The sequence below is a fragment of the Crotalus tigris genome, unplaced genomic scaffold, assembly GCF_016545835.1.
Source record: "Crotalus tigris isolate CLP2741 ecotype Arizona unplaced genomic scaffold, ASM1654583v1 scf7180000017663.5292952, whole genome shotgun sequence".
Taxonomy (NCBI): Eukaryota; Metazoa; Chordata; class Lepidosauria; order Squamata; family Viperidae; genus Crotalus; species Crotalus tigris.
Window position 1 is genome coordinate 4,478,921 of NW_024096550.1, and position 25,810 is coordinate 4,504,730.

The 25,810-nt window shown below is 40.9% G+C and overlaps 2 protein-coding genes across 8 annotated transcripts in view; one reads left to right on the forward strand and one right to left on the reverse strand.

The window, feature by feature from the left end:
- Positions 1 to 24,993, reverse strand: part of PDE6C (phosphodiesterase 6C) — a 78,123-nt gene extending 53,130 nt beyond the window's left edge. Inside the window, exons 1-3 of one of the 4 annotated variants that reach the window (XM_039336018.1) lie at positions 23,894 to 24,988; positions 14,214 to 14,342; positions 9,632 to 10,513 (exon numbers count right to left, since the gene is read on the reverse strand). In XM_039336018.1, the coding sequence (XP_039191952.1) occupies positions 10,106 to 10,513; positions 14,214 to 14,342; positions 23,894 to 24,421 (1,065 nt within the window). In that variant the 5' untranslated portion in view covers positions 24,422 to 24,988 and the 3' untranslated portion in view covers positions 9,632 to 10,105. Of the gene's footprint in view, positions 1 to 9,631; positions 10,514 to 14,213; positions 14,343 to 23,893 lie in introns of those variants that run through there. The other 3 variants (XM_039336016.1, XM_039336015.1, XM_039336014.1) reach the window with 3 other exon arrangements.
- RBP4 (retinol binding protein 4) lies at positions 1,442 to 9,403 on the forward strand. Of its 4 annotated transcripts, none has more exons than XM_039336020.1 (6): positions 1,442 to 1,575; positions 1,986 to 2,135; positions 4,732 to 4,868; positions 5,279 to 5,385; positions 7,541 to 7,753; positions 9,116 to 9,403. In XM_039336020.1, the coding sequence occupies exons 2-6, from the start codon at positions 2,001 to 2,003 to the stop codon at positions 9,127 to 9,129; spliced, it is 606 nt and encodes a 201-aa protein (XP_039191954.1). In that variant the 5' UTR covers positions 1,442 to 1,575; positions 1,986 to 2,000; the 3' UTR covers positions 9,130 to 9,403. The 4 variants fall into 4 exon arrangements, with proteins under 4 accessions (XP_039191954.1, XP_039191953.1, XP_039191956.1 ...); XM_039336019.1 differs by having other exon boundaries at positions 1,454 to 1,609; XM_039336022.1 differs by having other exon boundaries at positions 1,454 to 1,609; positions 5,282 to 5,385.
- Positions 24,994 to 25,810: the final 817 nt, after the last annotated feature.

Consider the following 25,810-nt stretch of genomic DNA (forward strand, 5'->3'; position numbering starts at 1 on the left):
TAAATATAAGTCAGGCAGCTGCTAGAGTTTGCTTCTGTGAGAACCTAGTAAAGAGCTGTTAATTGCACCTCGTGTCTTCAATGCTTCACTGTTCCCACTACAAAATACAACTGTTGCAGCTTCCCCATGGTCACGTGATCAAAATTCAGACGCTTGGCAACTGACTCATATTTATGACGGTAGCAGTGTCCCGGAGTCATGTGATCCCCTTTTGCGACCTTGTGACAAGCAAAGTCAATGAGGAAGCCAGATTCACTTAACAATCATTTTAGTAACTTAACAACTGCAGTGATTCACTTAACAATTGAAAGGTTGTAAAATGGGGTAAAATTCACTTTATTGTCTCACTTAGCAACAGAAATTTTGGGCTCAATTGTGGTTGTAAGTTGAGGACTACCTGTGCATAATGTGTCAGTGGCATCTTGGTATCACAATTTGCATGAGTTACTTCCCTGCCCCACTTCCCCATCTACCCAATGTGGATGTCCATAAAGTGGCTGGGAAAGATTTGGGGATGAAACCCCAGCTGCTCAGAGTTCCTTCGAAATACAGGATGGACAGCAAACAAATTTGATTAAAAAAAAAAATATGAAAGTGCCCTGGATTTGGGATTTCCTGGAGGAACTACTGAATTATTGAATGTGAAATATTTATTAATCCCATAGCCAACTTCAGTTTCTATAACTGCTTTGGTAGCTATATCTATTGATACGACTGCTTCATTTGTACTCTTTATATATCCTCTGTGTTGACCACAGAGAAGATGGAGTCTCAAAAATCAATCATTCTCCAGAACTATCTTGTTGCTGATACATCTTACGTGAAAGGCAGCTCATCCCCAGGAAGATCATCTTCTGCTCTGTCTCACATTCACATATAAGACACCTATTCTCCCTTTAAAAAAAGATAACTAGGCCTGCCCATGGGGGGAAACCAATCCAATCACCATACTATAGCAAAAGATATTGTTGTACAATGGATATTGGGTCTTCTTTCCTACCACAATTCTATTTTAAAAAAATCCTTTAACATTCAGAAAGGCTCGAAGGATCAGTGACAACACTGAATGAATGAGAATCCTTTTTGCCAGTGATATCATGAAGTGTTTCTAACCATGCCCAAATGAGCATGAAAATAAGAACAGTTCTCAGAGACACTTGCAGCCACCAAGCCCTCTTCTGAACCATAACCAGAGCTTGCTGGGTGAATCTTGCTTTCTTGACTTGGCTTTTACTCAAAGGATGTTACATAAACAGGAGAGACCCCTGTTGTTCTAGAATCCAAAGAAGAGTATGTGTGGCTGGGGATCAAAGATCATTGCTGTCATTGCTGTTTGCTTCCCCAGCCTCCTGCTGTAGAGTTATGCAAGATCTTTGTTAGGAGAGCTTGGCCAGCAGCTGGAATTAATCTAACTGCCTGGTCTCTGCTTGCTTCCCCCTCCCAATTCTGCTGCATGGGAGGGGGTTTAAGCAAAGAACTGCTTCACCAACCTCACCCAAGGTTATAAAGCGCCTGTCTTCTTCCTGTTTGCTTTAGAACTTAGCTGCTGGGTCTGCATTTCTCTTCCACAGACAAGTAACTTCTTTAATTATTGGAGCCTCTTTCTCTGGTGATTATGATATACAGAAGATGACCTCAAAAGGTCCCAATACTATCCTGATTCAGAAAGATCCTTTTAGAAGAATTCTAGTACTCTATTTAGGGGGGCTTCATAAGATTTATCCAGGGCTTTTTTTTGTCATAGAAGGCCCAGAACGGAGTTCCGGCACCTTTTTTGGATGGAACCTTGTAGGGTAGGCAAGGCGGGTTGTATGACGTGTGTGAGTTCCGGCACCTTTTTTTTTTTTTTTTACAAAAAAAGCACTGGATTTATCATTTCATCTGCCATATGCCTAAAAGAGTCTGTTCTTCATCTTTCCTTCTGGTTATTCTGCACAGTCTTCCTTTTCTTCCCCATTATGATTGGTATTTGATTTTTGTTACAGGGACAAAGGAGCAAGATGTCGTGCAGGAATCCAAGTCTTGCCTGGTTGATGCTAGTGGGGTTCTTGGCATTATTGGATAGCAGATGTCAAGCTCAGCGGGACTGCCAAGTGAGCAACTTCATAGTACAGGAAAACTTTGATAAATATCGAGTAAGTATCCTGCCCTCATCTTTTCCTTCTTCAGATATTCTAGTTTGCTCCCCTACAGCCCATCCCTGCTTTTTTTTTTTTTGCTGCTCCAACTTTCCAAAATTTTCCCCAGTTACATGAAAGAATCTTAATTGCCTGTATAGTAAGCCTGATAGGGTATGGCTAGTCTAGAGAAAAGAAGGATTAGAGGTGACATGATAGCGGTATTCCAGTATTTGAAGGGCTGCCCCAAAGAAGAGAGGATCATCTTATTTTTCAAAGCACCAGAGGCAGGACAAGACACAATGGATGGAAACTAATCATAGAGGGAAGCAACCTGGAATTAAGGAGAAGCTTTCTAATAGTAAGAACAATTAACCAACTTGCCTTCAGAAATTGTGGGTGCTTCATCACTGGAAATTTTTAAGAAGAGACTGAACAGCCACTTACTTGTCTGAAATGGTATAGGGTCTGCTGCTTGAGCAGGGGGTTGGACTAGAAGACCTCCAAGGTCCCTTCCAGCTCTATTCTGAATTAAACTGAATTAAATGATCCCTTCCAAGTAACCATTATTCTTACTGCTTTCAGTTTCTTCTCTAAAATCTACTTTGTCACTTTAATTTCCTGCCCTACACCAGGACTGAGAAACCCATGGGATTCTGAATGTGCTGAACTACACTTTTGTGCAGTCTGAAACCATTTAGAGGGACATAGAATCTCTATCCTCGAATTCATAACAATACCTAAATATAACTCTACTGCTTCTTGGGTTGCCAAATGTAAAAAACAGTAAAATCCTTTAGGCAGGAGGTGTAATCTTCTATGTCATGTGTTCTACTGCTGCTAAATGGATAAGAGTATTAACATTGCATGAAGCTAATTCATGGTTATCTCTCTTTGAAACAGAGAAAGGCAGTTAGTTGTGTTGATTTCTCAGCAAACTGTTCAACTCTTCCCATTTATTTTCAGAAATAAATTTTAAAGGGTGTCACTCTGTTAGAGAAATCGCATTTGGGAATTGTATTACATGTGTTTACATTTCAAGTAACAACAGTAACTTGGTTTTACCGGAATTTCTTTCTTGGAATTATTGTTTCTCTAGGACAGCCTATGTATGTAGATATTTCACCTGTATGTAAACTCCAAGTGAGTCATCTTCTATTATAAAGGCTAGATCCCAGATTTTCTTATTGACAGACTGAGACAAGGCGAAGAGAATTGGCACTACTTCATCATCCAAATTATTCATGTGTTAATCCTAGAAGGCTCAGTTATCTAACCCAGTTTATCTCTGCTTTATCCGTGTTAGAGATGACAGGAAAAGGAAAAGCTTTCTAGATCACTTCCAATGGATAGCAATTATTTTTGATACTAATCTTAATTTTGGCTTGACTTCAACGATATAGTTTTTACTCTTACATTTTGTAATGGGTCTTTTCAGTGCTGTAAGCTGCCTTAAGCATTGTATAAAGGTGTGGGATGCAATCTAAAAATCAGTAAAAATAAAATAGAGAGGTTACTTTATATGTAGAAGAGCACATTTCATGAAATATAAGGCACAGGTCTTTAGGACTGAAAGCCAACAGTCATCAAATATTTTAGACTTCCTTTTCTAAGATTACAGAGAATATTTCAACTTTGATTTTTCTGGGAAAGACAAATCTGACATTGGATGTTTTTTACTAGCAGGCAACTTTCTCTATCACTTTTCCTGGTGTAGTAAGGAAATCAAAATTAGATATGTAAGGAAAAAGTATGGCTATGTTGGATCTAGTGTTTTCCTTTACTATTGGCTCATAATCAGTGGATAATCTGTGTCATCCCTGGAATGGTATATATTTATACCTTCCCACTGGTTTCATAATAATGTAGGAACTATCTGGTAAATAAAACAAAGATTAGTTATTACGTTTTGCAGAGTTATTGTATTTGGTTCACCCCTCTTTCAAAGGAATAGAATAGAATAGAATGGAATGGAATGGAATGGAATAGAATAGAATAGAATAGAATAGAATAGAATAGAATAGAATAGAATAGAATAGAATTCTTTATTGGCCAAGTGTGATTAGACACACAAGGAATTTGTCTCTGGTGCATAACCTCTCACTGTACATACAACAACTGATATGGCTTATTTAATAGATCATGGTTACAATCATTAATCACAAAATACAACAACAAGTGATAAATCATAGATACTAATAGGAGAAGGTAGTAGGAAAGAAGAGAAGATGTGAAAATGAGAAAGATGTGAAGATGAGAAGGATAATATCAACAGCCCTACTACATGGGTAATCTTTAGGTCTATAATCAGAAGTCTCAAAATATGGCTTGCAAGTGGCACTCACCAACTTAATCTGGAATTTTATTTTAAGCAAAATTAGCTGAGAATCAAGGTTTGTTTAGTTCCACTCAAAATGTTTTGGGGTTTCTTGAAATATTGAAGTTCATCCTTGCATAACGTGTTTGGAATTTCATTTTTGTTACAAATGTTAATGACAGATGAACACTGCTGCAATTGAAACTGTCTTCATTGGCATTTCATTTCTTCATATTTGCATTGCATTTCCTCATATAGACAGGTTTGCTAAGGACTTTCCCTCCCTCTTTTTGGCAGTATGCTGGCACCTGGTATGCCATAGCCAAGAAAGACCCTGAAGGACTGTTTCTTCAGGATAATGTGGTGGCCACCTTTTTTGTGGATGAGAATGATAAAATGACTGCCACTGCCAGAGGCCGAGTTGAGCTCTTCCGGTAAGTCTTGAAATCAAGCTTCCTTCACAGAAGGTCCAGTGGTATCATTAGGGAGGATCAGGTTGCTCTCTTAGCTACCTTGGGACATCAAACTGGTAGGTTTTAGAATGTTTTACTACTGCAATAAAGAAGGACAAGACAGGGGACACTCCAGTGGTGATGGTGGTGTTAGTTTCCGTCTTATGCCAAACATCATGTTTGGCCTTGATTATTAAATACCTTGACTTGTGTTGGTAGGTGCAACACAAGAACTAAAATGGTTATTACTCAAGTTAGAAAATGATGTGATCCAGCCTATTATAGTTTTTGCCTCTCTTCCACCTGCTTACCTTCCTTTATTCCTTGCTGGTAAGCACAAGTAGCTACAGATTTACAAATATGACCTTACATCCATCTCTCCTTCTTTTCAGTAGTTGGAATATTTGTGCTGATATGATTGGCACCTTCACCGAGACAGAGGACCCTGCCAAGTTTAAAATGAAATATTGGGGTGTGGCCTCATATCTTCAGAAAGGAAGTGAGTATACCAGGAAGAGAGCTTGCTACTCAGAGCCCTTGCTATCTTGGACTGCTCAAAGTGCAAAATTCAATACAACTAGAAAGTGCCAGGTTGGGGAGGGGGGAAGTTATGATCTAGTCTCCTTTACTTTGTGAAGAGATGTTGGTCAAATCTATAAACATTAAATACAGTAGATGAAAGCAGAAGAAAATCTCCTACGCCTGGCCACTGAAGCTCCAGCTACATTTAAGGAAGTTGCTCAGAATAGACTCACATATCATTTGAATGATTTTGTTACTTAAGTTGCTGAAAATCTGGTTTTAGTGATCCCTTGAAGTCTTCAGAAAAGGCAGATGGAATTGCCTGCTTTTTTCAGGGTTTTTTTTTTTTTTTTTTTTTGGCTAGAACAGACTAACTCCAGAAATCATCAGATATTACTGGCTATTTGTCTCTAGTTTTCTTTTTTCATCTCCACTTTCAACAGATATTTAACCTTTGGTCTGCCACGAAATCACAACATTCTGCTTCCTAAAAGCTCTGGAGTCCAAAGGCTGGTGTCCTTGTCTGGTCATGTTAAACACTGAATTTGGCGCATCCCCTGCTTTGTATCTTATCAAAAGCTGGCTCCAGTCTTTTAGAAAGGAAGCTGTTAGAAGTTCTTTCCCCTCCTAAAGTTATTTGATAACTTAAAAGATAATGTGCTCCTAGTGTTGATTCCTATGTAAATTTCAGGACTTTTATCACTTAAGCCTATCCATTCCATGGATGTTAAACTTTTGGCTTCTTCAGCACCAAAACACCATTAGCAACTTTTCTGAAAACCATTCTCCCAGTTGTGTTCACCAGTTTGACTTGCCATTTGCCTCTGAAATAATGTTTTAAAATCTAATTTCTATTCATAATTTTTCTACATACAGCATTAACATGTATGTGAGCAACTAAATTGCCTGTGTATTTAAACATTTCAGAATCAGTTTTGAATAACTAGCATTTTCTAATACCAAAATAAATCTCTTATCTGATAAAGTTCAGTACCTGAACAGCAATGCTTTTTACATTATTAAGCAGATGCCTACAAAATAAGTTTTGCTCAAGAAGAAAGATTGTGTGAAATAGCTTTTTAAAGTGAGTGACAGTGGATCAATATGTGATGAACTAATGGGCTTGGTGGAATAAAAAATGCAGGTAATCCTCATCTTACAACTATTTGTTTAGTGACCATTCAAAGTTACAACTGAAAAAAGTGATTTGCAACCAGTCCTCTCACTTAAAAATATCATAGCATCTCCACAATTACGTGATCAAAATTTGGGAGCTTGGCCACCAGCATGAATATATAACACTTACAGCATCTTGGGGTCTTGTGAAACGTTATTAATTTGGACTTAACAACTGTAGTGATTCACTTAACAATCCAGGCAAAAAAGGTCATAAAATCAAGCATGACTCAATAACCACCTTGCTTAGCATCATAAATTCTGATCCCAATTGTCATATATGTTGAGGTCTACATATTGTTGTGAGTCTGTGCCAGTCTGTGGACCCGGCAGCTGAATCTGGGGAATCAGAGGAGGAGGAGGAGGGACCTGGAGAGCCATCAGAGTCGGAGGAAGGCTCTGATGAACTCCAGGACTTACAATCTGATGAAGAGCCAGGTCCCTCCAATCGTGTTCAGGCTGAGAATGAGTGGGGAAGCTGAGTCAGACTCTGAGGACTCACAGCTGGAAGACATCATAGACGCTTGCAAACGCAGACAGGCAACAAGAGCAGGACAGAGGGAGGCAATGGGGTGACTCCAAGGGAGGAGGAGAAGGCATTGAGAAGCCTTGAGACTGCATAATAAAAAGGGAAGGTGTGGGCAATGCTGGTTGCTGAAGGCAACCATTTGCAAAGGAATCAAGTTTCATGGAATCCTGTTTTGTTTGCCTTGCTTGTGAACAATTCTCCGTTTGAATCATGTTCTGTTTGCCTTGGACAATTCTCCGTTTGCATTGTGTTTTGTTTGCCTTTGCTTTTGCGACATTTTGCAAGTCTGTACCTAATTAATAAAAGGGATTTGTTTTTCCTGCATTTCCAGCCTACGTTAAAAGAGGGGTTTGTCCTTGTGAGTTAACAAGGACTCACATAGGCTGGGAAAGGACACATACTGAATTTTCACTATACTTTATCCTAGATGATGATCACTGGGTTATGGCCACGGATTACGATACATATGCTCTACACTACTCCTGCCGTAATATTACTGAAGATGGAACTTGTGATGATAGCTACTCGTTTTTGTTTTCCCGGACTCTAGATGGGCTAGCACCCGAAGCACAAAAAATTGTCAGGCAAAAGCAGGTGGAACTCTGCCTAGACAAGCAATACAGGCGTATTGTACATGATGGTAAGGAATATTTTATTAGAATTTACAGGAAATCTGGCTAAGGACAGGATAGAGTAAGAACAAGAAAAGTGCTCATTCTAATGAGATTAGAATTCTTAGTGGCACACAGATGCCACAATCATCCTAAAATCCTTGATACAAACAGGACTGGTCTTCCAGACAGATTATGGAAGAAAATAGCACTATGAGTGAAAGATGGAGAATACATTACATTATGTATCTCCTTGAATGGGCAAAAATTAAGTTCCTAATATATTTGTCTAGATCAGTGTTTCTTAACATCATCCAACCTTTGAGTTGTATGGACTTCAACTCCCAGAATTCACCAGGCAACATCTTAAAGTTGTGAGTTTGAGAAATAATGGTCTGGATCATCATATGCTTTAAGACTAGCTTTCACCAATCTGATATGTTGGGCTATTATTCTTAGAATTTCTAACCAGTACGACCTTAAGGCTGGGAAATTTGTAAATCCAACACATTTGTTGCATCTGCTTCAAGTTATATTCATGGCAAACTCTAATACATAAAGTTTAAGAGGTGCATCTGATGAAATGATCAGATTTGAGGAGCTTTTCATACTAGAAACAAACTTACTGTATAAACCTACTTATCCATCCTGAATGCCACTGTTTCATACAAGGTTCCAGTTGCTGTGATCTCAAGTCTACCTAGGCCAAAATCTCAGGGGACCAGGGAGATGGAAATGGAAGGCAAATTGGGCAAGAGAAAACTCATGAAAGGCATTAAATAAAACGTGGCCAGGAGTTAAACACCAGGTGTTTTTTTAATAAATGATGGAGTTGAAAAAAGGAGGCCTAGAGGGATTTCTGCTATTCCATATTAATTCAATATTTACCAGTTTTCTCAAATATGATTTCCTCTACAGTCCTTTTGCAAATAGAGGCAATCTGGCTTGTTAATTTAAATTTGGATTATTCTCCCTTTTTGTTAGGAAATCTCTTCCTGCAGTTCTGCAACCCACAGAATATCTGTTTTTCCATCTTGAAATTCATGTCTTTTCCCCACTTCCTTAGTTCAGTTAACATTATAGCAGCTGTCATTATAGTCATTCACACAATATTACCCATCCTAAAAAAAGCTTTAACATATTACACATGGACGGTTTGTCTATACCAGTATTTCTCAGACTTGTCGATTTTAATATGTATGTATTATTCTTTGAGTCATCAAGAGTGAAATTAAACAGACACTCACACTCTGGTAATTTAGCAGGTTGGTTTGTACCCATCTGCCAGCTGTGGAAACTTACTATACCATATTAAATCAAACCAGTTCCCTTTATTTTGTAATGCATTCTGGGAATTTTAGCAGATTTTTTTTTATCTTTTTCTTTCTTAGGATTCTGCGAGTAAAGACAACATATTCTATGGAAAGCAGGAAAGCATATTCCCAATAGTTAAAAGATTTTAAAATGTAGTTTTGAGAGACGTCCTTCATTTCATTTCAATTCATTCATGGATTCATTTGGATTTTAAGTACACTGAATTACATAATTCATCCTTTCACTAGTTAATAAACTAAAATCAGTGCAATAGTACCATGATTGTGTTGTGAATGTGTATTTATGCATTTGGGGTATAGAACTAGTATGTTGTATTTGCAGTAATTAAAAATTATAAATCTAAATTTTCAGAGCTAATTATGTGTTGTTTCTCATTCTACAAATGATCCACAAATACTGTATTACTGTGCTGGCAGAATTTCATCTCATGGGCAGGTAAAGTATACCCTCATCTTGACCAACTACACTACTTTTCTTGAGGAAGGAGAAGCTGAAACATAAAAGCATTATTGCAAGTTGTGCACATGTTGCATCTTTTCACAAGATATGTGTGAACATTTTTCTTGAAGGTATGCTATTGAGTATTTTATATTTTTCATACATTTTATGTGAACATGATTTGTCAGGGTCCTTTGATCCACAATAGGAACAGGAGACGCTCCCTCACACTGAGTCAGATGCTAGACCAGTGTCTTCTAACTTGACCCTTTTATGACTTGTGGACTTCAACTCCCAGAATTCCTCAGCCAGCATGCCTTCTTGTCCTTATGAAATCAACAGTTTGTGTGAACCTGTTGTTAGGTCATGGATATATGCAAGGAGATCCTGAAGAAATCATCATTTTAATTAGATTAGGATGGTATAATATGGAGATCCTCCCAGTTAAATTGTTTTAATGCAAGTTTATTGCTATCAGGTTTATTCATCCATGTTTCTTACCAAGGTAAACGAAACCACAGCAGTCTCTACAAATTGATTGTTTTCTCAACTATTTACTTCAATTCTTAAAAACTGTTGACCTTCTTCTTATGAGGAATACCACACAGTTATCTGGTGATAACAGATACTGTGAAATGTTTTCCATTTTGTTGCTTCAAGGAAGTGTCCGTTGTAGTCTCTTTTTTCCCAAGAAGATTTTGGCAACAGAAAAAGATTTGCCTCCAACCATGTCTAAATTGGACTATATTGTATAAAACTGGGTTGACGATTGAATTGGAAAATGTAAATGCCATTATCCAGAAGAAAACAAAGGATGCAATGTTCACATCTGGTTTGAACTTCTGTACTAAAATGAGGAGAATGGTGATGATGATGGGGCTCCACATGACAAAGAACGAAATCATCAGGAGAAACAGGGTCCGAAATAATTTGAAATCTTGCTGGGAAATGCGAATGTGATGCCTCTCCGAGTAGGCCAGGCCCACCTGCAGGCGTTTCCTTGAGGCCTTGGCAATCTGAAATTGAAACATAGAATATCTTTTCAGGCATTCCACAGTGGAAAGTTAAGCCTTGAGAATTATCTTTCTTCTCTTTGAGAAGGTTTCAAAAATTTCATGCTTAGGATTTCTTAATCTTTTAAAAAATTATATTTTTCTGCAAGCTCACAGAACTTTGTGAGGTGAGCCCAAGATGACAAAAAAGGGAAAGGTGAGAATTGGCCCAAGATAAGGCCACACCGGGAATACTGCATCACCACATTACAAAAAAGATGTTGAGACTTTGAAAAAAAAAGTACAAAGAAGAGCAACTAAGATGATTAAAGGCCTGGAGACGAAAACATATGAAGAACGGTTGCAGGAACTGGGTATGACTAGTCTAGAGATAAGAAGGACTAGGGGCGACATGATAGCAGTATTCCAGTATTTGAGGAGCTGCCACAAAGAAGAGGGGCTCATCTTATTTTCCAAAGCACCAGAAGGCAAGACAAGAAACAATGGATGGAAACTAACCCAGGAGAGAAGCAACCTAGAACTAAGGAGAAATTTCCTGACAGTTAGAACGATTAATCAGTGAAACAACTTGCCTCCAGAAGTTGTGGTGCTCCATCACTGGAGGTTTTTAAGAAGAAATTGGACAACCATTTGTCTGAAATGGTATAGGGTTTCCTGCCTGAGAGGGGGTTAGACTAGAAGACCTCCAGGGTCCCTTCCAGCTCTATTCTGATTGAAAGTATGGAAGCTGACTGGACCAGCATCTGAAGTAAATGTTATTTCACTAGAGTTGATGGGAAAGGAGCCTCTCTTATGCTAAGCGCAGTAGATCATTTAAGAGCAGCTAGAGCAGCAAAACTGCAACTGAGAAAACGCTGTTGAGGCATCAAAGAGTAAATAGATGGGGTGGGGTCCTGCCATGTGGTCTCTCAACTTCTGCTGCCTGGTGGATCAATCTCACCATTTCTGTTTCTTGTTACCCTGAAGCTCAAATTATTGTGGCTGAGGAATCTTGATGGAATGTGGAACAGCAAAGAATTCATGTTCATACTACTGCAGCCATGGCAATAATGTAGCATTAAATAGGTATTATCATACCTATCAAACTTATATCAACATAGTATTATAGTTCACAAAGTCATTCCACACAGGGGACTTTAGATCCAGTCCCTGATATTAACAAAGTCAATATGAAAGAATTGAGACATACTATGCTGTACTGGTATCAACAAAAAGATTTAGCTTTATACATTTAATTAGGAATTAAATGTATTTGTGAGACTCTGATAGAGCTACCATATCTGGGCTGCAAACACTGAAGTGACCATAGCTGACAGCAAATTGTTAGGGGTTTTTTTTGCATCACTGTGCCATTTAGTGATTGTCTGGATTTCTGCCAGTCAGATATGAAAGTCCTGTCAAAGAAGTCCATTCCTTAAGAGGTAAGTCCTCAACTTACAAGTGTGATAGTGCAGTGGTTAGAATGCAGTATTGCAGGCAAATTCTGCCCACAGCCTGGAGTTCAATTCTCATGAGCTCAAGGTTGACTCAGCCTTCCATTCTTCCAAGGTCGGTAAAATGAGGACCCAGATTGTTGGGGGCAATATGCTGATATTGTGAACTGCCCAGAGAGGGCTATAAAGCATTATGAAGTGGTATATAAGTCTAAGCGCCATTGCTATTTCTACAACAAAAATTGGGGCCAGAATTTTTGTTACTAAGCAAGACGGTTGTTACATGAGTTGCATCTGATTTTATGACCATTGTTGCCAAAGTTAGGCAAATCACCACAGTTGTTAACCGAATCATGCTGCCATTAAGTAAATCTGACTTCCCCTGTTGACTTTGCTTGTCAGAAACCTGCTGGGAAGTTCACAAACAGCAATCACATGACCCCAGGATGCTGCAAGTGCCCAAATGGTGACCATGGATTGTGGGATGCTGCAACAGTCACAAGTGCGAGCAGCAGTAGCAAGTCACATTTTTCACTGATGTAACTTTGAATGACTGTTAAATGGATGGCTGTAAGTTTTGGACTACCTGTATGATGATGCAATGCTAGCTTCTGGTCATAATTTTTTCCTTTAGAGACAATAAGAAAACTTCCATTCTAAGCAGGCAGGGCATGAAGTTCCCAGCATTTGAAGAATGTTTACACTGCATAGGAAAATATTTGCTATGACAGAAAAGGGAAAAGAGGTTCCTTCTCAATGCTACAATCACTAAAGATGCTGTACATTCTAAGTCAGAAAGCTGTGATGTTCCATGAATTGCTGAACTATAGTTCCAGCAAATCCAGCCAGGATGGTCTCTCATTTTGGCTACTCCTTTATTTGGACAAAAAAACCAGAACATCCTAAAGACATGTTTAAATGGCTCACTTTAAATAAAAAAAAATCCACTTGGAGCATTCAGTTATAATAGCCTTTTTTAAGCTGCCACCTCATAGACATGTTGGAGCATCAACATTTCTAAACTGGGTCAGGCCTATAGCAATGATTAATTCAGCTGCACTGATTACCAGCCTGCTTTGGACTTAATTTAAAATGTATATTATGACCTTTAAAGGCCAAATGTTGGCCACCAGATCTGGGATTTCAGAAATCAGTAACTGATAGCAGAGAACAACTGCTTTTCTATTGCGCTGGTCTATGAATGTATTAAAATTTGATTTGAGTGTTTTCTATATCACTTTGCTGCCATCTACCAGCTGTCTGATTTCTGCAACCCAGATCTGGCTTGGAATCAAACTATGGGTTAAAAGATTTCCTGCTTACTCATAAATCTACCTAGCTTACAAACACAGATTAAGCAGCTTTGTTTCAATTTCAGTTCCTACATAGCAATTCTGTTATCGCCCCAAATGCACCTAACTCCTGCTCTCTCTGCTTTCAGGTAGAAGCTGAACACTTACCTTTCCCAGATTTAGCTGATATTTTCTCCCATTCTGATAGATTTTTATATTTATAAGCTCATGCCTTGAGCTTTTTTTTACATTATAGTTTTAAATGTATGCTGTATTTTGAGTTCCATTGCAATAAGCTTGTTAGATTGAATAAATAATTGTAACTCCCATTTATCACTTTGGAATTGGCTCCCTTGAGATGTGGAGTGGGGTACCAGCTTGGCTGGCTTCAGAAAAAGAGTTGGGTTGATTCACCAAGTCAGGAGGATCAAAGGTTATTAGCCTCAATGGCAATGTGACTGCCTCTGAAGGCCACCTGCTGGGTGACCAACAGACCTCCTTGTGCAGTTGGTTGGCCACTGTGAGAACAGACTGTTAGACTTATATCCTGACAGTCAGAACAAAAAATCAGTGGAACTACTTGTCTCCAGAAGTTGTGGATGCTCCAACACTGGAAGTTTTTAAGAAGAGATTGGACAACCATTTGTCTGAAATAGTATAGGGTTTCTGCCTGAGCAGGGGGTTGGACTAGAAGATCTCCAAGTTCCCTTCCAACTCTATTATTAGATATAGATAGGGCAGGGGTTTGATTCAGCAGGGCAATGCTTATGTTCTTAGGTTTTAACAATAAAAGACTGAGATTATTAAGAATATTAAAAAGTCAGTTGTGTGTTGCTTATTGCATTATCAACTTCCTTCGGTATGTTCTTGTGGTCTGCTAAAATGACAATCCATTTGAAATACCACTGCCTGAGTTTTAACAGTAGGCAACTCTTAGCATTGTATTTTTGTTTAAAAAAGCAAAACCATGAGAAATACCTGTAAAATCTTTGAATAACTAATTACAATGACCAGTCCTGGTATTAGGAAGATCACAGTGACAAAGGACACATCCCAAGCGATTTCTCCTGCAATGGTCGGCCAAACCAAGGTGCAGATATACACTTCCTGAAAGCAAAGAACAAAACCTCTGTAAGCACTTCATTGGATTTCAACATAACCTTTCAGAAAAATTCATCCCATTCTTCCGCATGATGTAATTACTTACCAAACATAAGCTATGAAATAGCTAACAATTACATTATCTGTTATTGTAAATAATGGTGTGTATCCAAATAAAGGTGTATCAACTCTGAGGATTTGAAAAGCAAAAATCAAACCAAAGTATCGCATCAGTGCAACTGAATAGCTTGGCAAACATTGGAAGTTATGACCTCAATCTTTCTACATTAATAACAGCTGCAGGTTATAAATGAAGATTATAAGATCTTCTCTGAAGATTATTGTTTCCTGTTTCTTCTTATGGTCTACACCAGTGGTTCTTAACCTGGCCGATATCGTCCTCCAGGGGGCAATTTTGTTTTTCAGGGGGGCGATGGAATAAAAAGGGGCGACGCAGGGGCGAAGGAACAAAAAGGGGGTGATATGGGGGCGATGGAACAAGAAGTTTCGGGGACACTTTTGAGCCTTCCCCTGCGGCTCCGAGCCTCCTCCGCCATTTGCAGAGAGAGGCACTTGTGCTTCTCTCTCTCTCTCTCATACGGATTTGCCCTCTCGTAGGACTCCTGATTGGCCCTGCACCCGGGTGCCCCGCCCCCCTGGGAGAAGCGTGGCCAGGAAGTCCCTTTCCCTGGCTGGCCCCATCCAAGGTGCACGTGGCCGGGGAACTGATGGGGAAGCCCCGGGATCCCCGCTGGGAGCAGCCTGCTAGAGCCTCAACTGAACGGGCCAGCCTTCCTGCAAGCCGCGGCCCCGAGGGAGAGCAGCCCCTGCGATCCCCAGCTGCGGGACCGTTGGCCCAGCCGGCCGGGAAGGCAAGCTGGAATCCTGGCTGCTTTGTCGGCGAAGAATGTGAGGTGAGCAGAAGATGGGGGGGAGAGAAAGGGAGGGGGGAGGCATTTTCCAACCAGCAGCAGAAGAGCCCTGGCCGGACCACGGGAGCGCCTTCTCCTGGGGCCCTGCGCTGGCTTCCTTGCCCTCCTCCTCCTCCCCTTCTTCCTCCTGCTGCCCCCTGGGGCGGCGGACCGCAGGGGCAGCGGCTGGCAGGGGCATCGCTCCCTGGGCGACGCTGGTGGGTTGTGGATTGCCATGGGCGCCACGCAGTGCGGAGCGGCCCCAGCTCCTCCAGCATGACGGACCTACCGGCAGCACGGGAGGCTTCAGCGTTAGTCCTGGCAGGAGGTGGATTGTTGCTCTGGTTCCAACCGAGGACGCCGGTGGCGCAGGAGAAGGTTTGGCTATGCAGCTGATGGGGGCATTTCGCGGATGCCCTGCGACTTAAGCCTGGGGACACCGGTGGTATGAGGGGAGGCTTGGCGATGCAGCTGATAGGCGGGGCATTCCGCAGATGCCTTGTGGCCCCGACTTGAGCCCGGGGACCCCAGCGGCATCTGCGGTCATGCCAACGTGACCATGAGCTGGGGCGTCCCCGCAGGCCCAGTGGGCAGCGGAGCTGGGTGCCTCCAGTGGTGACAGGGGGTCTTCTGCTGCCTCCCTCCTACCCCTTTGGTGCCCTCTGCTTTTCGCTCTCTTTCTCTTTCTCCTCACCTGGAGAAAGAAGGGGGGAGGGAGTGAGAGGAAAGAGAGAGGGAGAGGGAGAAAAAGAGAGAGAAAATGAGTGAGGAAAGAGAGAGAGAGGAAGTGCAAGTGCTTCTCTCTCCTCTCTCTCTCTCTCTCTCTCTCACACACACACACACACACACATACACACACACACACACACACACACACACACACACACACTGAGTGGGGGAAGAGGACTGAGTGGGGGAAGAGGACTGACCAAGGGCAGAAAGAGGGAGAGAGAGGGAGGGAGGGAGATAGAGATAGAGAGAGACCCTTTTGACATCTAAAATGAAGATAACACTGAAGATATATATATATATATATATATATATATATATATATATAGGTAAAAAAGGATATATGCAGTGTTATCTTCATTTTAGATGTCAAAAGGGTTTTGCGGCTCCCAGTGTTTTGTTTTTGGTGGGAAACAGGTCCAAGTGGCTCTTTGAGTGTTTTGGGTTGCTTACCCCTGCTCTACCCATACAGTGGCGCGCCATTGGCCAGAATGGGCAGTGATGGAGGGGGGAGTGCTTCTTTCGAAACATCACATGCTGTTTTGTGTGTCTCTTTGTATTGTACTTTTTTAGCATGCACTCCAGTTCGATATTATATTTTCTTTGTGTCTTTTTAATCCTTTTTACAGTGTGCGTGACTATATATACTTTCCTCAAATCTTAATTTAGTTTCAGAGTTTTCGTCTTGAAATTCTTAGTTCCTGCATTGTGATTTGTTTGTATGCCCTTTTTATATTTCTTTTTGCATCTTAAATTTCACTTGTAATTCAATCATTAAATGTTACTGTTTTTCTTTTCGGGCATTTCACTTTCTTGCAATTGAATTTTGTTTCAGTGGTCATTACATTTAAGTGTCTTGAATAAATAAGATAATAATGAAATACATGTATCACGAAGTTTGGGAATAAAGTGACGGGTGGCACCAAAATTTTTCACACAGTTGAGATATGAGAAAAAGACTGGAAACAAATTATTTGCATCATATGTCCTGATGACAATTTTAAAGAAGACAAAAAAAGTGTTTGCATAAATTGAAGAATTATTTCCTATGTTGTGATTGAGAGGTTATGTTGGGGGAGGGGGGCAATCACAACTTCCTCATTGGCTCAAGGGGGTGATTTGTTCAAAAAGGTTAAGAACCACTGGTCTACACCAGGGATCCTCAACCTTGGCAACTTTAAGATTTGTGAACTTCAACTCCCAGAATTCCTCAGCCAGCTTTGCACAAGTCTTAAAGTTGTCAAGGTTGAGGACCCCTGGTCTACACATCCATCTTGCAGTTCTCTAGGGAAGCCTGCTTCTTTATGCAAGAACACCAAATCTTCAAAAGAAACAAGGCTGCTATATCTGGCAGCAAAAATCTAGACGACCATTTGATGACTGCAAAGAGAAACAGAAAACTCTAACCCAAAGATGCCTTTTCAAGAGGCAACTGGATTTTCTTGGGTTTTTTTTTTTTTTTTTTTTGAAGATGTTTCACTTCTCATCCAAGAAACTTCTTCAGCTCTGACTGGATGTGGGGAATGGAAGGATTTATACTCCTTGCAGACAGCTGGTCATTTGTATTCATTACATCCAAGTCATTGAGGTCATTTGGAAGTTTATCTGTGTCTTCAAGGTCACCTGAGTGGTGCAAATTGGGTTGGAGCCTTCTTGGAACTGTTGAAAGGACTGTGTTATAGACTGGAGTTAGATGATGTCGTATCCCTCCCTCAACAGAACATCAACAGAGGGGGATACGACATCATCTATCTCCAGTCTACAACATAGTCCTTTCAACCATTCCAAGAAGGCTCCATACCCATTTACACTACTCAGGTGATCCTGAGGACACAGATAAAAGTTCAGGTGGCCTCAGTGACTCTCTAAAAAAATGTAAATGACCAGCTGTTTGCAAGGAGTATAAATCCTTCCATTCTCCACCATGCAGTCACAGCTGAAGAAGCTTCTTGGATGAGAAGTAAAACATCTTCAAAGAAAAACAAGAAAGTCCAGTTGCCTCCTGAAAAAGCATCTTTGGGACAACTATGACCTGTATGACTGAGAATCTCCATAGACAGAAAGCTCTAATACTTTGTTGCCATCAAGTGATTTCTCATCTGGTTTCTGCATGCTAGATATGATATAAGAGGCAGGAATGTTGCTCAAGCATGGGAAACAAAGATTTTTATAAACTCTAATTATAAATTCATCATAACACTTATATTTCTGCACATTTCTCTCTATGCCATATTTTCTTATAATTGCCAAAGTTTAAAACATGAGGGAGAGGGGTTTTTTTAAAAAAGAAAAAGTGCAGTTAAAGTACTGATGAACTACAATTCCCAGCAATCCCAGCTACCTAAGCTAACAATGAAGAGCTGTGGGATTTGCGATTCAGTAACATCTGTAGGAACCTTGGCAGTGGCAGCATTCATGGGCAATGTCACCCAACATTTCAGAGAAACCCATTTCAAGATCAACAAGTTGACTATAGGTCCATGAAACCCACTTCTATTGGACTGGTTCCTCCACCCATGTAAACTAGTCCTCAACTGTTCTGTTCCCTGCAAAAATATAGATGAGTCCTAGATGTCAGCAAAGAGACACAGAAAACCCTAAAGGTTTGGACTCTGCTGCCATCTGTTGGTCATCTAGAATCAGCTCTGATCCAATAGCCCCACTTTTATTAAGCTTTGTCCCTGTTTACCTTTTACGTTACAGTGTACTATAAGACACTTTATCATATTTTGTCCTTTTTGCTCTCTATGGCTTTTGGAGAATTTAACTAGCATAGGTGGCTTGCAATCACGAACATTTTCAATTTTAATCCAACATAAAATCAAGAAATGGACCTGAAAAATTAGAATTGCTTTTATTTTTTATCAGGTCTAAAAATGAAGGAATTATAGGGGTACATATATTCTATAAAACAGAAATTAAAAATAGCTTCACTCTACTTATTTTATTTAATGGTTAAGAAAACTCATTCTGTTCTCCCTACTGCATGTAAAAGTTCTTTACTGTCAAATAAAATTGGCTAAGTACAACATAAAAGTATTTTCTCTCTTTTATTTTGCCAATAAAATAATCACAACAACAGGAATATTGGTCACCAAAGGAGAAACAAAATGATGTCAACTTTTGGCATCTATTAGTGGACAGGTATAAAGCAGATATACTAAAATCAATGGATCAAATTAGTTAGGAATGTCAATATGTCTGCTCTAAACATGTGAAGTCTGGATTCTCCCACTCACCCCATACACAGAGCGAGAAGCTCTTGTAGGGAAAATTCTTTATTCCTTAATATAAAATCAGTCCCTATCTAAATCTTGGGGTATTTTTGCATATAGAAATATCTAAAGGCTCTTACATTTTTATTTTGTTTCAAAAAACTTAATTTTTCAAACTCTACCCCTCTCAGTATCCAGCTGAGGCAGCCACCTTTGAATGTCTGGAGTTGACATTTTATGTGTTTTAAAGGAAGAACAGTGTGTCTGGGAAGACTATTTGCTTCTGATCATCATTAAACCTATATGCACAGCTGGGTGAGAGATGTCACATGAAGCTAATCAGGACTGGACCTAGATAGATCCTGAATGGAGGCCACCAAGAAATTGCAGAACTGCGGGCTGTAAACTAAGCCCAGGTCCATAAGCAATGCCTAGGAAAGAAATGGCAAATCATGTAGATACTGTTGCCAGGAAAACTGTACAATGGTGTTCTTGAAGTCAGCAGAAGTCAAGCTCAACTCAAGGGCCATTTTATTTGAAGCCTGTTTAACAACCTGGCTGATGGGAGCTCCAGCAAGTTAAAACTGTGAGATTCAGAGGCTGAAGAATGTCCACCTCAATCCTGCTTTTCTTGAGGAAATGCTTATCCATTTCTTCCTGTTTAATGCCTCAATTATCAAGTCAAAGAAAGATTTCTTTCTTCTTGGTCTTTGTTTGCTCACTCATTGCAAGATAATCAAGATACTTGCATAACTTGAAATCCCTAAATCAAAGCCTACGCAATCTCTTTGATACGCCTACACTATGTATTCTTAGGACTGTAAAGTACTCAGTGAACCTGGTAATAGGCAGCTAACATTAGTCGTACTTTGGGGTGAACAAAGTTGAGCTCTCCAATTTGCAATGCTACATTTTATTTTACTTTTTGTCCAATATGTAATATTGTGCATGGATCTGAACAAGAAAAAGACAGAAGGGATCTGGTCACTGTGGATGAATCTCCCCAACTGTCACACTTCTTTCTGTCATGGAGCTTTCCTTCATTTACTATAATTGCTGGAAGATCATTAACCCCATTATGATATTGAAGGCATTTATGATTTAAATCATTCTTTAACTGCTCTCCAGACAACATATCAAAGCAGATTATGATCGGAACAATAAAATGCAATAAGCATAAACAAACAAAAAATATAACACAGCAGCTGATAAACAGTTTGGTATTGCATGCTGTGGACATACAGACACACATGGCAAATAGTTTTGTCATGTGAAATCTTTTTAATCAATTCCAAAAATGAAAGCAAAGACAACCTCAGATGACTTTCCTGACAATTCATAATCACAGTATCTCATCTTTACAAACTTTTCAAGGTATTTAAAATTAATAATCTCACCAATTCTTCCAAACAAATAGAGTTGAGTAGGGAACTAAGTAATTGGCCTTGTTTTATAGCAAGATCTGAATGTAGAATAGATTACAATCTTGGTCTCTATGCTACAGGACTTTTAATATATTTCAGGGGAAGCACAACTGAAATAAATACACAATGGACAGATAAATAGACAGATAGATGACAGACAGAAATAGATAGATAGATAGATAGGTAGGTAGGTAGGTAGGTAGATAGATAGATAGATAGATAGATAGATAGATAGATAGATAGATAGATAGATAGATAGATAGAAATTGACAGAGATAGATAGGTAGGTAGGTAGGTAGGTAGGTAGGTAGGTAGGTAGGTAGGTAGATAGATAGATAGATAGATAGATAGATAGATAGATAGATAGATAGGTAGATAGATAGATGGATAACAGCAATAGCATTTTGACTTATATATTACTTCGCAATGCTTTACAGCCCTCTCTAAGTGGTTTACAGAGTCAGCATATTGGTCATTTTAATCGACCTCAGAAGGATGGAAGGCTGAGTCAATTTTGAGCCGGTGAGCAGAAGTAGCTGCAGTACTGCATTCTAACCACTGTGCCACCTCGGTTCAATATAAATAGCTATATAGACAGATAGAGACTAGATAGATAGATAGATAGATAGATAGATAGATAGATAGATAGATAGATAGATAGATAGATAGGAGAGAAAGATAGATGAAATACATGCACTGAATTCACTCTGAATTGAATTCAGCTACATCACACTTCAGAGATAAATTGTAATCTCTATTAAGCAAACCAAACTAAATCAAAACATCCAGGGCACTTCTGTATATATACTGGCATTTACATTGTCCTACAAAATCATAGAGGTTTGGGGGGGGGGAAACATTACATTTAAAATGGGAAGATGGGAAGAGATGGAAGGAAGATGGCTGAAGTTAAGCAACTGACAAGTCTACTTTCAAATCTTATGGACTGATTTACCAGAGGTTTTCCAATCACACTATCTTGAAAAAGGCATTTGCCTTTGGTTCTCTAATTCTATTCAAAAACAATAATTACAGAATTACCTGTCTTAGAAAACAACATAGAAAGTTATCTAGCTTTATGCTCTCTGCATCCCTATTTGTAATTTGTAACCTATAATTTGGCAGGTTTCCTCCCTGAAAATATTGACATTATTTGTAGATATTATTTACCAAATAGATAAATCAATACATGGACTGAGGGCAGAGAATTATCCTTTGCATTCCTGGTGCATAGCAGTTTTTATCTGCTGAGGAGAAGCACCCATGTCTGCAAATGTAATACAATTATCTCCCAAACTCACAGGTAAAGACAAGGCTCATTATAAAAAAGCAGAATTTAACATATTGCCTCCAAATCTCCAGCATGTATGTCATAGAACCTAGACAGGGTTTATCCCCTCAGAAACAAGTCTGGGTCTGCAAATTTCACCCCCTTCTATTAGAAAATAAAATTGATCCCTTGTGTCTTTCTCATGCTCATTACTCTGTTTTTGAAAATCATTAAATCAAACCTGGACTGGAGCTTGTGATTGGCACATAAGTAGGCTTTTTTCTCTTCCTGGCCACACAAGAAGGAATAGAAGGAAAAGCAATCAAGTGATAGTTCACTTGAGACTCATGCTAATCCATAATGTTATTTGTACTCCCACAGAAGAGACTGAGGTTTGTAAAATTTATCTTAGAAGTTTCCTTTACTGAGATTTTTACTCTTGTTTCAGTATCCTCCACACTGTTCTCCTGTTTAAAATTGGTATCTGGAATCTCCATAGTAGGAAACCTATAAGATCAAAATGCAGAGATCCCTACATCCTGATCTAGCAAGAAACAGATCATTTGCTCGTTCATTATGAAAAGCTAGTTTTGGCTACCACAGGGGACTAAGAATTTCTAGTAGGTAAGTGACCATTTTGCAAGAAAAAAGTACAAGAAAAGAGGTGCATGTTTTGGCTTGTTTATCAATTCACTGTTCCTCTATAATAAGCTATGGTAAGAAACCTCTTTTCCCCAGCAAGGTCAACATAAAGCAGACTATTTTAAAAAACATGGAGACTTTAACTCTTCCTTCAGAAGCCCAAGCATCCCATGGAGAAGTTATGAGAGGCCAGAAAAGAAACAAAAAAGTCTGCAATGAAAGAAAAGAACATTCTTTGTGTTCTTTATCACAGGCCTGATGATAAAGGGAAGCTGATGAATCTCCCTGTATAGCTAATGCAGAAATTCAGGCTGGTTAGGAATAGATGGACTGAACCATTCTTCCATCTCCTGTTTATTTCTTTGCTGCACATGCAAAGGACTTCACCTTCTATATATTCAGCAAAGAAACACAATAAATTGGCAGTAGATGTATAGAGAAGATCATCCCTCTGCCAAGCCTGGTTTCTGTGCTCAACACGCAGGATGTCTGGCAAGATCTAAGATAGACACATGGCGGGTTGGTGATCTAGGGACAGAATGATCCAGGCAAAGCAGCTTGAGACCCCAATTTAGCTGTAGCATGTTCTCAAAGTACACCCTGAGCATCCAACATCCTGAAATCTGTTGAATATTCTTGCTCATCAGAATCTTTAGAATTTTGTGCAATGTCGCATGTAATACAGAATGCGATGTGCAGCCTTATTCTAATGATAAAATGATTTGGAAGAGAAATTGGAGGCTGTTGAATTAGCTTTGTGAACCACAACACAAGATGAAATTACAGCTCATCTGACAAACGGACAGCGCCCCTCAGCCTCTGCTTAAATATCTCTAAGATGGGCCTGAACTCGAAGTGAAATCTGCTAAATTGCACTCTGAGCCATGTGGAATGTTGCTGTTTAACAATTTGGTTCCAGCCTGGCCTAACACAGGGAAATCCCAGTTCTAATCCACCCTCAGCCCTGAGATTCACTAAGCAATCTTGACTTGTCATTAACTTAACTGACATGTGGGGAAATGGAGGAGAGCAAAGAAAATAACCCTATTGGAGCAGAGAAGCTAACTAAAGAAAATCAGAAATAAATAAAACTTCCAACACTAGAAGTTCTTAAGAAGAAGAGCTTGGACAACCATTTGGTATGTAGGGTTTCCTGCCTGAGCAGGGGGTTGGACTAGAAGACCTCCCAGGTCCCTTCCAAGGCTGTTATTCTGTTAAATGCCTGAGTGTAAGTAAGTGGTGCTTAGGACGTGGGTAGTAAAGTTGTGCCTTTGTACACCTGCCACCACATTTCTTGCCACATCAGGGTCCTGCAGGCCCCAAGCTGGTCGTGCAAGGTTGCCGGCCACCACCAGGATCAACTCACCTGGCCCCTGGTGGGCAGCGGCTGGACGCTGAAGAAGAGGCTGAGCGGGAGGGTGGCCAGAGCCGCCAAGACCCAAATGGACAGCAGGCAGGCGGCCACCAGCCGGCCCTTCCAGGGCTTGGAGGGCTTGAGGCGGACGATGCTGACCACCCGCTCCAAGCTGACGGCGGCCAGCGAGAGGATGGTGACGCTGCCGCTCAGGCTCATCAGGTAGAAGAGCAGGTGGCAGACGGCCTCGCCCAGCGTCCAGCTCTCGGTCCAGCGCACCACCGCGATGACCGGGATGGCGCTGATGAAGAGCAGGTCGGCGCAGAAGAGGTTGAGCACCAGGCAGCTGGCGGCGCCCGGCCGGCCCTTGCGGCGCAGCACCAGCCGGATGGCGCCCGCGTTGGCCACCAAGGCCAGGCCGAAGATCGAGGCCAGCACCACCGTCTCCACGATGCTCAGCCCCAGGCGGACGGCCGCGTCCTTGAAGTCCGAAAAGAAGGGGAAGAGCGTGTCGTTCCCGCCAGCCCCGGCTCCGGGCATGGAGAGGCGGGAGCCCGGGGCATCGGCGGAAGAGCAGCAGCAGCAGTAGCAGCGGTTCCCGGTCCAGTCCTGTTAGCCCCGCACCCGGGCCCGGATTGGGGCCCCCGATCGGCCGTCCTCTTCCTTCAGGGCGAGCTTGGGGTGAACTGAGCACCTGGGAGGCTCGCTGCGGCTTGTGCAACGAGGAAGTGGCGGGAGGCGGAGGAGAGCTTGCAGCGCTGTCCCGCCGCAGGGAGGGGAAGCCAGGACTTTACGAGGAGTAGTGAGTGGCACAGAGTAGCGAGCATCGCTGCCTTCCGTCTGCCATCCGCAAGTTCTAAAACAGGTTTTCTTCCTCCTCTTCTTCCTCCTCCTCCTCCGATGGGACTTATGAACGGGCCGTCGAAAAAAAAGCGGAAGCGAAAATGCGTCCCAGCCGAGTTAGTTTCCATCCCCACCCACACCCCGAAAGCGACAGGGGACGCGAGGGGAGCTGATTGAGGAACAAGTAAGAGTTGGCTCGCTCGCAAGTAGGGAGAAAAAAGGAAGGAGCAGGATCGAGAAGGGAATATCCTAAGTCCCGTTTAGAAAGGAGCATGATTTAATGCTAGGCAAGAATGTAGATTAGTCTGTGACAAGTCTCCATGGGGCAAGACTTACACTAATATGAAGAAATAGTGAAATAAAATCATTAAAGATGCCAAAGGAAGGACAAAATGAATTGCAAGTGACAACAATTAAAATATTTTTAATTACTTTAAAATAATTAAATTGAATTGTCCTGCAGTAAGTTGCCTCATGGCAAGTTGGCCATGGCGAGTTGGCTGTGGCAAGTTGACTGAGGTAAGTTGTCCCATTCCATCCTAAGATGTGGCTTGCAGTCCCAAAGGTGCTTTTTCAAAAGGCAACTGGACTTTGTTTTTCCTCGAAGGCCTTTCGCTTCTCATCCAAGAAGTCAGAACTCAAGAAGCTTGTTGGATGAGAAGTTGCCTTTTGAAAAAGCACCTTCGGGACAACCATGGTCTGGAGCAGGGGTCTTCAAACTTGGCCCGTTTATGACTTGTGGACTTCACTCCCAGAATTCCTCAGCCAGCGTGCCTGGCTGAGGAATTCGGGGAGTTGGAAGTCCACAAGTCGTAGAAGGGCCAAGTTTGAAGACCCCTGGTCTGGAGGAATGAGAATCTCCATAGACACGTGGCCTGCTTATTTTTGCTGCAGGAGAAGAGAGTGCAGCTTTTCTGACTGCAGGAAGTCTGTGGGTTTCCTTTGATGTTCACCTAGATTACAGTTACCCCTTCAATTACTTCACTGATCTGATTGCCTATATTACGTCTCACCACTTAATTGGTTCCTACTGCCAGGTATTCCGCTGACTTCCCTTACCTTTCCATTCAGAATTGAAATCATGCT